The 13,587-nt window shown below is 40.1% G+C and overlaps 3 protein-coding genes across 5 annotated transcripts; 1 reads left to right on the plus strand and 2 right to left on the minus strand.

Moving 5' to 3' along the window:
• Positions 1-131: 131 nt before the first annotated feature.
• twnk (twinkle mtDNA helicase) lies at positions 132-7,041 on the minus strand. 2 transcript variants are annotated; one of them, XM_077551532.1, is made up of 6 exons: positions 6,905-7,041; positions 5,288-5,906; positions 4,042-4,741; positions 2,321-2,669; positions 2,104-2,245; positions 132-551 (listed from the first exon to the last, which is right to left on the minus strand). In XM_077551532.1, exons 2-6 carry the CDS (start codon positions 5,885-5,887, stop codon positions 228-230), a joined length of 2,115 nt encoding a protein of 704 aa, XP_077407658.1. In that variant the 5' UTR covers positions 5,888-5,906; positions 6,905-7,041; the 3' UTR covers positions 132-227. The 2 variants fall into 2 exon arrangements, with proteins under 2 accessions (XP_077407658.1, XP_077407657.1); XM_077551531.1 differs by lacking the exon at positions 6,905-7,041 and adding an exon at positions 6,159-6,257.
• A 1,218-nt stretch (positions 7,042-8,259) lies between these two features.
• LOC144038792 (uncharacterized) lies at positions 8,260-10,952 on the minus strand. Of its 2 annotated transcripts, XM_077551534.1 has the most exons (7): positions 10,671-10,948; positions 10,268-10,341; positions 9,018-9,265; positions 8,890-8,952; positions 8,714-8,773; positions 8,502-8,632; positions 8,260-8,407 (listed from the first exon to the last, which is right to left on the minus strand). In XM_077551534.1, exons 1-7 carry the CDS (start codon positions 10,835-10,837, stop codon positions 8,395-8,397), a joined length of 756 nt encoding a protein of 251 aa, XP_077407660.1. In that variant the 5' UTR covers positions 10,838-10,948; the 3' UTR covers positions 8,260-8,394. The 2 variants fall into 2 exon arrangements, with proteins under 2 accessions (XP_077407660.1, XP_077407659.1); XM_077551533.1 differs by having other exon boundaries at positions 8,381-8,632; positions 10,671-10,952.
• Positions 10,953-11,201: 249 nt separating this feature from the next.
• mrpl43 (mitochondrial ribosomal protein L43) lies at positions 11,202-12,685 on the plus strand. Its single transcript, XM_077551236.1, has 3 exons — positions 11,202-11,641; positions 11,702-11,808; positions 12,434-12,685. Exons 1-3 carry the CDS (start codon positions 11,511-11,513, stop codon positions 12,634-12,636), a joined length of 441 nt encoding a protein of 146 aa, XP_077407362.1. The 5' UTR covers positions 11,202-11,510; the 3' UTR covers positions 12,637-12,685.
• Positions 12,686-13,587: the final 902 nt, after the last annotated feature.

A 13,587-nucleotide genomic window follows, 5' to 3' on the forward strand; every position in this document is an offset into this window, starting at 1 on the left:
GCATGACTTTATCATCATTTCAAATCAATCCAGCCCCACAGCTGTTGGGGGACATGTTTTTTTTTTATGTGCCTAATCAGGAAAAATGAGAAGGTGAAGCAGATTAAGAAAAAACAAACAAACAGGCAATCTCAATATGAAACATTTTACTAGAAATATGTACAGGCGTGTCAGTGTAAAAATGATCACAGTCGTAGTAGTAGTCAAATTGTGATTGAGTCACAGATTCATTCACTTCCCGTTGCAAGATTCTTAGCAGCTTGCGTCGCCTTTGGCGTTTTACTTTGCTGCTTCTCCGCCTTCTCTCGTTTGACGGCGTCCTTCTTCGGGGGTGCCTCGTCGCCCTCCTCGGGCTTGGTGGCCACCTTCCTCAGTTTGTGTTTGCCCTTGATGGGTGTGGAGAAGGTGAGCGAGGCCTTGATGAAGTCCAGCGGGAAGATGCCCACGTCGCCGTCGAAGCGGTTCTTGGCCACCTGCAGCGAGCGGCGGCCCGGGCACGTCACCAGCTTCTTCTCCTGCAGGATGAGCACGTTGTCCGCCTCTTGGCTGGCCTGTCGGGTCAGAAAAGAGTTTTTCTCTTTTATCCATGTTTGTCACCTTGAAAAAGCCTCTGCTGTGGCTCTCTGTGAACCCCCCCCCCCATTTTTTTTATTATTTTTTTTATTATTTTTTTTTTTTACATAAATTTAAATATAACCATCCTTTAAATTAATTGATGGATTAGATTAAAAAATGAATAATTAAATATTTTTTAAAAAATGTCCAGAGAGATGAAAAACAGACAAAAAAGTTTTTTAAAATTACCTAAAAATGTCCAAAAATTTACCTTAAAATCAGAAAAAAGCAGAAAATGACCATGAAATGTTAATTAATTTAATGAATTAATTTTATTAATTAAAATTGCTATATATGTCAGAGAATTGAATAAAAATGGTAGAAAAAAAGTAACCATAAAATGTCCAAATAGGAAGATAAAAAGCAGAAAATGACCATGAAATGTTAATTAATTAATTTTATTAATTAAAATTGCTATATATGTCAGAGAATTGAATAAAAATGGTAGAAAAAAGTAACCATAAAATGTCCAAATAGGAAGACAAAAAGCAGAAAATGACCATGAAATGTTAATTAATTTAATGAATTAATTTTATTAATTAAAATTGCTATATATGTCAGAGAATTGAATAAAAATGGTAGAAAAAAGTAACCATAAAATGTCCAAATAGGAAGACAAAAAGCAGAAAATGACCATGAAATGTTAATTAATTTAATGAATTAATTTTATTAATTAAAATTGCTATACATGTCAGAGAATTGAATAAAAATGGTAGAAAAAAGTAACCATAAAATGTCCAAAAACAAAAGAAGGCAAAGAAATGACTATAAAATGTCTGGAATTATAAGTCAAAAAAAATGATTAAAAAAAAAAAGGCAGAAAAGAAAATGTTCAAAATGTAACCATAAAATGTCCAAAAACAAAATAAGACATTCCAAAAATTACCATAAAATGTCCACAAAATTTATATTTAAAAAAATGTAGGAAAAAAAATCAAAAATAGCCATAAAATGTCCAAATAAGAGATGCAAAAAATGACCAAAATATGTCAATTAAATTGCCAAAAATGTCAGAAATTTGACGGAAAGGCAGAAAAGTCTCAAAATGTATGAAAACGAAGTCTAAAAAAATCAAATCAAATAAATACATCTAAATACTGAAGATGAAAATGAATCTCAAAGTATTGGATGCTGCATATTTTTTATGTTATCGTGCAGCTCTAATTATCTCTTGTGCCACACAAAACACACTGTTGGACATTTATTTGACCTAAAATGTTTTTTTTGACAGGAAAGGTTGCTGGCCCCTGTTCTAGCAGGTGTACTGATTGCTATTGTTGTCTTTTGATTGGTTGCTATTTTTTCATCCAAGACTGTCTCCCTCTACTGGTGATTCTTTTTTATGTCTCTTGGACTGGTTGTAACTGTTACCAAATGAAATTAACAATAATTTTGATTGGATTTCATTTTTTTTATTGCTTTCAATTGTCTCTCTTCTCTGTCTATCACATAATGGGGAAAAATAAACAAATTAAAGCCAGCTCGTACCTTTGCCGAGCCAAATATGGAGGCCGTCTGCAGCTCCCGGTCGTCCTCCTCCTTCCTGGGGTGAATGATGAGCGTCACGTGGCAACTAGAGCTGGTGGCGAATTTCCTGAACGCGCCTATGATGTGATCCTGGATGGCAAACCTATAATAATAAAAAAAATAATAATTCAGCCTGATGAGCCACATGCTGCTTCACCTCCTGGAAATGCTCACTCACTTGTCGACCGAGAGGTTTTCCTGTCCCATCATGAATTGCAGGTTGTCAATGATCACATGGTTGATGTCATAGAGGTAAACGGCGTGCTGCATGGTGTCCAGCACCGACTTGATGTTCTGCTGGCCGTGGAAGGTCATGAAATAGAGCGGCAGCTCCTCGAACTTGTCTGCCCAGAAGTCGTACTGCTCCAGGTTCTCCTCCAGCCGTTGCATGGCAAACTGCGTCAGCATGATCTTGGCCAGACGCACGTTGTTGATCTCAAAGCTGCCCCACAGCGTGTTGACGCCCTGCATACAAAGGTCTAGGGCCAGCTCGCTGATGAAGGTGGTCTTCCCGCTTCCCGTGGGACCTGCACCGCGTTGAGACACCACACACGGAATGTTAGGAGGGACTTACACTAGGGCCTGACCGAAATAGATTTAGAAAAAAAAAAATATATATATATATATATATATATATATATATATATATATATAAAAGTATCCTAAAATGATATTCCCCTATGTGGAAGAGGATTAGGGCCAGTAAAGAGAAAAAAAAAAAGGTTTTATGACTTTAAATTGAAAATGTTTTCTCAGAATTCTGACTTCCTCACACAATTCATAGCTCTACGTCACAAAGTAAGAACTAGAAAAGTAAGATCCTCACTTTAAAGTCAGAATTCTGCAATTAGTTCGAACACTTTAATCTCAAAGTGAGAATTCTGACTTTAAAGTCAGAATTCTGAGATCAAAGTGATGAAGTCAGAATTCTGAGATTTGAAGTGAGAATTCTGACTCTGAGATTAAAATTCTCACATCAAAGTTTGAGAATAAAGTGAGAATCCTGCCAACTCTTTAAAGAATTCTGACTAATTGTAGAATTCCGAGATTAAAGTGAGAATTCTGACTAGAATTCTGAAATTTAAGTGAGAATTCTGATTTTAAAGTCAGAATTCTGAGATTAAAGTGAGAATCCTGCCAACTCGTTTTTTTTCTCTCTTCACTAGCCCTTTTGCACTCCTATGTATACCTGTTTGCTGAGATTTTTTTTTCCACCCCCAAATCTCTACTGTGCTCCCCCTTACAGTATCTTATTCTGGGGATATATATTTTTAATCTCCCCATTCCTTTTTTTTCTTTTCATCTTCATGGATCAACTTTTATATATATAATATATTAAATATTAAGGGTGTGCCAAAAAATCGTTTCTCATAAGAATCGCGATTCTCATTTAGTACGATTCAGAATCGATTTCAAATGTCCCAAAATCGATTTAATCTAAATTATTTTATACTGTCTTGCCTTTGTCTGTGTGTGCCTTTATTTGGAGCGCTGTTCATGTTGTACCCGATTTGGCCACTTAGGGGCAGTGTGGTTCCACTCGGTCTGATACAGTGTTAAATTGTAGCCACATTAGAGAGTAGAAGGAAAAAGTCACGATCAAGTTATTCCAATAAAAGTTGTTTTTTTGCAGTGTGGAGCCGTTCTGTTGAGTGATAAAAGTGCCGCGAGTAGCGCGCTAATTAGCATTAGCGAGTCAGACTGGAGTAGATCATTACGATTCCTTGCACATCTATAAATTGAAGCAAAAGTAAATCATTGTCAATCAAATCATTTTGAATCAAAAATCATTCTTAATCGAAAATCGATTCTGAATCAAATCGCAGACCCAAAAATCGCAATAGAATCGTGAGACATTCAAAGATTCACACCCCTATTAATTATTATATATATATCAACCTGTAAAAACCGTGAGTTCTCCCTTGCGGTGTCCCTTCAAGATCTTGTTGAGCTCAGGAAAGCGCGCCCACTTGACGCCGGCCACCTCCTCGGTGTTCACCATCTCCCCGTACACGTCCTCTCGGAGCTGCTTGAAGGACACGATGGACTTGTGCGCCGCGGGGATGGCGGTCGCCACGACGTGGCTCAGGTTCTTTCCCTGCGCCAGGGCCTCCCCGGGACAGGGCCGGAACTCACCGGGCCGCACCAGCCAGCAGCGGCGCAGGCCCAGTTTGCGGGAAAAGATCTTGGACGCCTCCCAGGAGCGCATGTCGCCGCCTAGCCACAGCGTGACGCGCTTGAATTGCTCCAGGTAGGGCAGCAGGGCGGGCGGCAGGCAGCCGACTCCCCGCGGAAGGGCCACGCTGGCTAATCCTGTGGCCTGGCTCACGGCCAGCGTGTCCAGCTCACGGCCCGTCAGGACCACGTTGGCGTCCATGCGGCTCAGTAGAGGGAGGCCGAACAGGTTGTTGTAGAAGGTGCACTTGGGGACCGTCGCCTCGTTGTAATGGACGCCGTCGGCTGTGCTTTGCGCCGAGAGGAGCTTCAGCCCCATTAAGGAGGAATCGGGACCACCAAACCAGGGGAAAACCAGACTCTTGGTGGGTTTGAACAGCCTAACGCCAAACTTCTTCAGTGTAGCGTTGGAGATCTTTGTGATCTGCAACAAAACATTTGTTCCGTTACGTCTTCAATTCCGCTTATCCGCGGTCGACTTCCCTCTCCCCAGCCACTTCACCCAGCTCCTCCGACGGGATCCCATGGCGTTCCCAGGCAAGCCGAGAGACGTAGTCTCTCCAGCGTGTCCTGGGTCGTCCCACGGTAGGACATGCCCGGAACACCTCCCCAGGGAGGCGTCCAGGAGGCATCCGAACCAGATGCCCGAGCCACCTCAACTGGTTCCTCTCAACGTGGAGGAGTAGCGGCTCGACGCTGAGCCCCTCCCGGATGACCGAGCTTCTCACCCTATCTCTAAGGGAGAGCCCGGCTACCCTGCGGAGGAAACTCATTTCGGCCGCTTGTATCCGGGATCTTGTTCTTTCGGTCACGACCCACAGCTCGTGACCATAGGTGAGGGCAGGAACGTAGATCGACCGGTAAATCGAGAGCTTTGCCTTTCGGCTCAGCTCCTTCTTCACCACAACGGACCGATACAGCAAAACATGATTATTAGATTGTATTGTAAGGTCATACTGGCTAACCCTACCTGGAACATGGTTTTGATGAGCGTCGTTTCGTCCTCCGTCAGATCCGAGAAAGGCACCGAAGCGGACCAGATGCCCCTCACCTCCCTGGCGTCCCTCTCTCTCTGCTCCTGCTCCTCGGCGCTCTCCTGGTAGCCCAGCAGCACCTGAGGGCTGAGGAAATCCCGCTCTTCCGCCTGCATCACCTCCAAACAGTCCTGGAGGTCCTCCCAGCTCCCCTCCACCTGCGTGCCCATGCACAAGAACTGCCCAGTGGTCTTGTCCACGAACAGGGAGAAGCGCTCGGCCCTGGAGGCGGAGTCCATGAAGATGCTAGGAACGTGCAGGCAGCTGAAGCCATCGTGGAAGGGGACGTCCTTGGAGCGCAGGTACTGTTTGATATCCGCGATTGTGATGGCGCTAGTTGGCAAGTCCACTGTGGATTTGGCATCTTTTTTGTATGTCCTGGATAAGAAGGAGCCCGTGTCCAGCGGTGGGAAAGCCCACAAAGCTGCAAGACCTCTGCTATGAGTCAGGAGACGAGGGGATGAGAAATGTCTTGGGTAGGGAAACTTCGGGGTCCCTACTGGAGAGAGACCCCTCAGAAGCAATCTCCTCCACATTGGACAATGTAGATTTATCCTGCAAAACATAGTGAGAGAGAAGATAACGAGTTTATAAATAAAAATAGTTTCTAAGAACTCAAGACTTTTTTTTTTAATGGTTTGAATTAGTTGGGAATATAGGATTACAAAAAGTAGTGCAGAACAATGACAATTAAAAGGTTAGGAGAATAACAACTTGTGAATTCTGCTTGTTAACATTCACGCAATTAGAAAAATAACGGTACGCAACCAACAACTCTGCTTTAGGATCAAACTTTGCGCATCTTACACGTTCAGGCGCCTGCATGTGTCCTTATCCTGCCCTCCATGCTTATGCGTGAACCCGGGCTTTTCGGTGCCTGTCCAAAACATGTCCGTGTGAAACATGCACCAAATAAGAAGGCACAATACAATTCAGCTAGTCACAGGGATATATATTAGTATTTTAAAAATTAACAAACAAATTTACATTTTGTTTAAAAAATATAGTAGTGATGTTGGATGTTCACTAGAGCTGTTAAAATAACTTAAATTGTGAGAACGCAACGCTTACGGAGGAATTGTTTCACCCGGAAATTTAACATTTAAGGACCGTGTGACTTTCAAAATAAGTTCGTGCAAAACGTGCACCCAATCGGCAAATTAAATTCAACATTTTATCAATCCAAAGGCGTTATATCAGTATTTTAAAATATAACCACCACACGATTACTTACTTATTATTATATAAAATGTCCCTGGTGATGCACAGCCATTAAAGTCGCTACAAAATAGATTACGTGCGAAAATAAATTAAGTCTACGTTGTTTGTTTTTACCCGGAGTGTTGTTATTAACGGACCAAAACAATGCAATAGTAAATGAAACGTGCATTAAATGGCATGTAACAATACCCTTATTAATCGTTTTGTAAGCAATATTATACGGGGAAAAATATTTTATTCGCCCCTGGAAGACGGGTAAAAGAAACTCCCATAACCTGTTCACTAATAGGTCAGGTATAATAAACCTCGAGTTTCTACCAGTCTCCTCCCACCTGCAGCAGACTTTGCTTGTCCATTTCTTCGTGATCCAGTCGTCAACGACATTGGGGCACAACACAAGTCATTCGAAATACCTTAGGGTCGAGATAAACTTTTCAAACAAAATTTGTTCTGCTTAACACATAAAGAAAAAAACACTATAGACCGGCTAACACATGTCACTGGTGTATACTGCTTGTCTTCTGTGAAGAACGACTGGCTCCTATTACGGTATGTATTTTAAAAGTACAATATTAAACTGTGCTAATTTTCTTAATATCACATTTTTCAAAGATCATATCTGACGCAGCCCACGTACGTAGGCTAATCACCATCCTTGCCTGGCTTGGTTGACGACGCCCAGATTTATCGATAAAGAACTCAAAGCGTCATATGAAAATTTCTGTCACCCCATTTAACACCCAAATGTCTTCTTTTTTAATCACAGGAGAGTTTAATGGATACCTCCCGTACATTTTCTAATGTTACAGCCTTACTCCAAAACGTATTATCCTCAACACACAATTCGCCAATATGACAATATGAAAAGTTCCAAGGTTTTTGTATGTTTAATTTAGGGGCGACACACTTGTTGAAATGAAAAGAAATTAGACCAATCAAGTCAATAAACCCACCTTTAATGGGACTAATAACCCGTTTAATAAAAGTGAAAAAACTAAATTTTCTAAGGGAAAAAATAAATTCAAAATATAGTTGCATAAATATACATACCCTCAATCTAACACATTTGGTTGTATTACAGACATTCTTGGTTTGTTTTTCTTTGTAAAGATCTTGCCATCCTACCGCATATTCCAAACATACAGTATAAAGAGGACATGAGATTGTTGTCACATGCACTAAACAGCCAAAACTTGCCAGAAATTCCTGCAGGTCCTTCAAAAAACAGTTGGCCTCTTGACCAGTTTTCTTGCTCATCTTTTTTTTTTTTATCAATTCTGGATGTCCATTTTTGCGGAATGTTTCGATGGGTAAAATTTTGGCTAGCCACACAAAGCAAAAAATATCTATATTTTTTTTTACAAAGTTGACAAACATTAAAAAAAAAAATCTCTAGTCTAATAAAACAAAGCTGTATAGATGCTATACGCCATGTTTGGAGGTTCACCTGGTCAATACTATCTTTACCAGAAATGGCAAATCCAGGTCCAGAAAGTAAAAACCTTGCCACAGTTTAGCTTTAGCCTCAGGTGCTAGCTAGCTAGCGAGCTCCCTAACGACGTCGCCGGGTGCTAGCTTGCAAGCACAAGGGGCTAAAGGCAAACTGTGGCAAGGTTTTTACTTTCTGGACCTGGATTTGCCACCTCTGATCTTTACAGTGAAGCATTTGCGGCGGCCGCATCATTCTGCGCCTGCGGGGGATGTTCGTCAGCAGCAGAAGACCGGTCAGGAATCGGATCGAGTGACAAAGGAATGCATCCTCGATGAACATCTGCTCCAGAGCGCTTTTGACCTCGGGCTGGGGGCGACGGTTCGTCTTTCATCAGGACAAAGACCTTCAGCACACAGCCAAGATATCAAATGACTGTCTTGGATTTCTTGTCGTGGGCTGTGGCTGACAACAACGCTGACTTGTTACAATGCACTAACCTCAACTGGCACTCCAGTAACTGAATTTCCAGGTCGGCTTTTCTAATCTGTCGATCCAATAAAATCATTTCTTTGTCTGTTTTAGCAATCTTTTTAAGGAGGTGGACATTATTTAAATCCGTAACTGCTGGCTGGAAAATACAAATATGGCGTTTCAGTTCTACAGTTCCACATGCAGAATTATTATTATTATTATTTTTTTTATATCTCACCGTGTGAGGCTGTGTTGTGATAGCTGAAGCGCCTTCTACTGGTTTCTGGCCAGTGACGTTCTGTTAGAAAAGACAAGAATGTGCAAGTTGTTGCTTTAGCCCAGTGGTTCTCAATTTTTTAACACCAAATACAACCCAAAAAAAAAAAAACAGTCGTGAATGTAACAGAACATTACTTGTACTTCTGCAGGCCTCTCTGGTTCGCTCTCTTCACTAGCAAACAGGATTTCCTCATCCTTCTGTGATCAGAAGACAATTGTGTCGTTATACTTTTTAAAATAGGATATAAGTATTGTGAACTTACAACTATTATAGTGGGCTCTGTGGCAGTGGCAGAAAGGTCCTGATCTCCAACTGTTGAGGGGAGTTGGTACGAGAATACCGGTAGATAGACGCCCGAGGTAACCGACTCCGCCGAGCTTCCGGCAGAGATGGCTTCAGCCGCTGGCATGCCTTGAACCTGGCTCAAAACCAGCTCCTCGGCCACAGTCAAAGTCGATGACGGTAAAGCACCTTGATAAAGTTTACGGGCCTTTGCCTTCTTTCTGTTGGCTGAGAAGAATTCAAATGTTCATCTTTTTGTCATAAAGAAACCATTTCGGGAGTCGTCAAATTTGGAAACTTTCCATCGGGATGAATAGGAATTAATTGGTGGGAATTTATGAAAAAAAAAAATCAGGTACTGAAGGTTCTCTTATAGGGGATGTACTATAAATAATTAGAGAAAATATACAGTCATGCCTAGAGATACGAATGTCTCTTTGACAATTCTTATGCCTTGACTTGGGAGCAAAAACTTAACTCAATTTATAACAAAAAGCAGTGTGGCAGTTTGAATTAGTGAGAATTTGTTATTTCCAGTTGAAGTTCACTGTCTAACAAAACATAAAGACAACCACTTAGCTTATAGCCTTAAAGTCCACTAGCTTAATGCTAATGCTAACACATAAAGAAGAAGAAAAAAGACACCATATAAGTGCTGACAGTATCATCTATGTGGCAGTTGTCACGTCTCTAGCGCAGCGCATAACTGAATGTCTGCATTATGCTGCCCCCTTATGGCCAAGGTGAGGACAGCGGAAGGAGCAGCATAATGACCATTGAGTGAAGCATAAAGTGTGAAACAAAACAAAAACTTTATTTCTTTATGTTCTATTTATTTATGTCATTACTGTATGCTTTCGTAAAGTACATTTTTTTAGAGTGTTATTTTTGCTCATCAAAATACACATTAAATTCGTTTTTTTGGGGGCGAAGACTGGAACGGTATTTCTGGTTGGGGTAAGGGTGCAATTTCTAAAAATATTTTGAATGGGTTGGGTAGGGCAGTTGATTACCGGTAATATTTAACTCAACAATCATGTTTTTTTGACAGACAAATTCCTTGTGTTTTCATTTTAACATACTTTGCCAAACGCCAATAAAGGTGGTTCTAAAATTGACTACATAAATAAAACATGTTGAATGAAGACGTGGTGAATCATTGAATGAATATATGCTTTGTTAATAAAGTTAAAGTGAAGTCCAGGCAAGGCCGAACAAAATACGTCTTACCTGTCTGAACTATGTTTTTATATTTTGTTTTTAACTGCTGCCAAGTCCGTTTCTCCGTCACTTGATTGCACTGACTGGAAAGAAAAATCAGATGTTATTCAACTGCCTTTTAGATTACAAGCGTGGTTAAATGTTAAACTGGGGAGTAAAATCGTGGATTTTCACGAACATTTGTATTTGTTTCCTACAAATTATGTATCTTTACTCTAATCTATGTCAACAATGTATGGCGATAAGCAAGAACAATTCAACGCTCTTCCACTAGATGGCATAAAGTACAATTAATTCACCTGAAAATCTTTGATAAGTGAAGTCTTCGTGTTGTCATTCAACATAATAACTGTGTTTGATTAAAAATGGACATATTTTAAACCCCATGTAAATTTCAAAATTAAAACCTTACCTATTCACTTTTGCCGCAATTTGCTGCCACGCTGCTATTCGCTCCTTTGATGCCACTGCAGTGTTGCCTTTTTTACGGAATATTTTTTCATGCTCTTTATACGCTTGTAACAGCACCTGCAATTCCATAGTGGAAAAGTAACTGGACCTTCTTTTATGGGTTGTCATGGTGAGTAGTGATAGCAGGGCATCGATACTCGAAGTTTCGGTTTAGACTTTTGACTCTAGGTTTATTGAACCTCCTTTGTGGATTGGATTACTTGTGTTGCCCAAAACAAGGTGCTGCGAAACATGTACCGACAAGGAACTAATGGCATTTGGAATGCTACATTTTAGCTATGCTATACACCCACCTACTGTGCGTTATTGTTGCATTTTAAAGCAAAAAAACCCCACATGTATCCATTCATATGTTTAGAATAAAAAATATTGGTGGTGTTGCATGTTTACTAAGGTCTTTAACTACTAAGTCTGAAAATACTTATTTGAGGTTGTTTCGTCCGGAAATATATAATTGACGGACTGTCTGGGCCAAAATAGCAACATGAAAATAACTGGCATTATATGAGTATGTAAAAAAAATAATCACCACGTAAAAAAACAAACAAACGTAAAATTAATATGGTTATTGTGAGCGTCCACATAAGTGGTTGCAACGCGCTTTAGTAAGAAAACATTTACGTCCTTATTTGTTTCACCCGGAGGTATATGATTGAAGCACTATATGTGCCGTCCTCTGCCAATGTTGTTACCCCTCTTCGATATTTTATTTTAAATTCCTCTGATCGAATTGTTTTGCATTGTCTTTCCTTTCGGGTTTTAGTCTCAAAATAGATAAAAAATGACAGCCAGGGGGACGCCGAGTCGCTTCCTGAAAAGCGTACTCCAAAACGGCGTGGGTCGTTACGTGTGTCAACTTAAGCGGATCTCCATCATCTTCTCTAAAAAGGGCAACAGCTCGCTAGGTGTCAGGTAAGAAAAACATGACATACAACATTTTACATGATCGTAATAACACCAGTTTTCAAACAGGGATTTTATTGAAGATGGAGTGGTGGATTACGCCAAAAAGAACCCTGGTACCGTCGTGTACGTGTCCCCCAATTCGTGCAACAAACCCAAAATAGTGGCAGAATACTGTGAGTAGTCCTGCTTATTATTTTTTTAAACATTTTTTTAACATATATATATATATATATATATATATATATATATATATATATATATATATAGCCTAAAAGTAAAAGTCGCAATAAAAATAATACTCATACGAGCAATAAAAACAATACTCATACGAACATTAAAAAAGTACATTGGTTCAAGTAACGAAGTACAGTATTTGTACTTTGCTGCTCCCCTCCACTCCGCTACTTCAATTAAGTTACTTAGCTGTTAAAATCAATCAGCATAATCATTCGTTGTTGTTACTCCTGCATCACGAAGGGGGCGCCCGCACACCTGTTTCTCTTTCCGTAAGAAGTGACAGGCTATATATTTTTTCAAAATTAAATAAATATTAAGCCAGTTAAATCGCATAAATTAATTGAAATAAGATGCAATTAATTCATTAATTATATTGCAAAGAGTAAAGTGAACATCAAACTGTATATGTTGTGGGAAGTATTTTATTTTGAAATGGCTTGGTCAGAACCAACAAAAAGCCAAAAAATGGTCACAATAACGCCTAGGGTTAATGGATTGCATGGGCTAATTTATTATTTCTGGCTGAGTGTCGTTTAATTTTAACGTTATTCGGCCCCGCAGTGAACGGCAAAGTGAGGGAAGAGATTGTGGCGAGCAAAACGTCCTCTCAGGTTTCGGAGGTTCTCGCCATGCTGACCAACCAATCGGGGCTGGACGTGATCCGCATCCGCAAGCCTTTCCACACGGATAACCCCAGCATCCAGGGTTTGTGGCATCCTTTTACCAACCGTCCCCTCGTCCCTCGGACTGATGACAAAATGTGACTTTTTGGAATTGCTTCTATTAAAAAAACTTTTTGTGTACAGTACAGTATTAACCGCCTGTGATTGCTTGGATGTCCTTCTGTGTTGCATATTTGTTTGCGATGAAAATATTTGTTGTGCAAACACCGGCAGTTCAATGTCAAGAGTGTTTGAACAGCTTGTCAGAGTGAAGGCCTGAGCCTGAAAATATTTTCCCCAGCCAGGACTTTTATTTGTTTGATTCGTGCAATGTTTTAGCAGAAAAATTTCAACTCTTTACGCTTAGCAATAGCCAATGAGATCCGATAGAATAGAATTAAAATAACATTGGATTGACAGTATCAGAGAGGTAAATTATTCATTTAACAAAATGCTAAATATCCAATTCCTCCATGGCGTCTATAAATATGATTTATTTTTATTGAAATGGCGTCACTGGGTCTTCATCGCACAGCTTGAGCCACACTGTTGGACCATATGGCATGGCTCAAAATAAAGATGTTGTTGCTAAGTTACACCGCTGCGCTCTGTCGTTCACACTCAACGGAGCCTCGCGGGGTCCCAATTCCAGCAGCGGAATTGGATTGTGGCCCTCCAGCTAATTTAAGCGGACAGAAGTATTTGCCCGTTGCAGTATAGGAAGTGAAATCATCACCGCCAACCTTGTCCTGGAAAAAGCAAAATGCTTCAAATGTAGTTTTCAGTTTCACATGACGTGCAAAAATATGTTTTTCTGGTTTGCTATAGTTTGTGCAATGTAATGTTCTTGTTGTGTAATTATTGCCATTTATGTGATAACACATGGAGAGGGAATTGGGAAATAAAAAAAATACACACACACATTCTCACCCACATACAAAATAAAAAAAATAAAATAAAAAGAGCGCAATGATGATGACATGTCAAATCGGTAAAATTACAGAATGAACAATACTGAGCTCTCCAGAAAAAAATAAAAATAATAATAATAAA

This window comes from Vanacampus margaritifer, chromosome 18 (assembly GCF_051991255.1).
Source record: "Vanacampus margaritifer isolate UIUO_Vmar chromosome 18, RoL_Vmar_1.0, whole genome shotgun sequence".
Classification (NCBI taxonomy): domain Eukaryota; kingdom Metazoa; phylum Chordata; class Actinopteri; order Syngnathiformes; family Syngnathidae; genus Vanacampus; species Vanacampus margaritifer.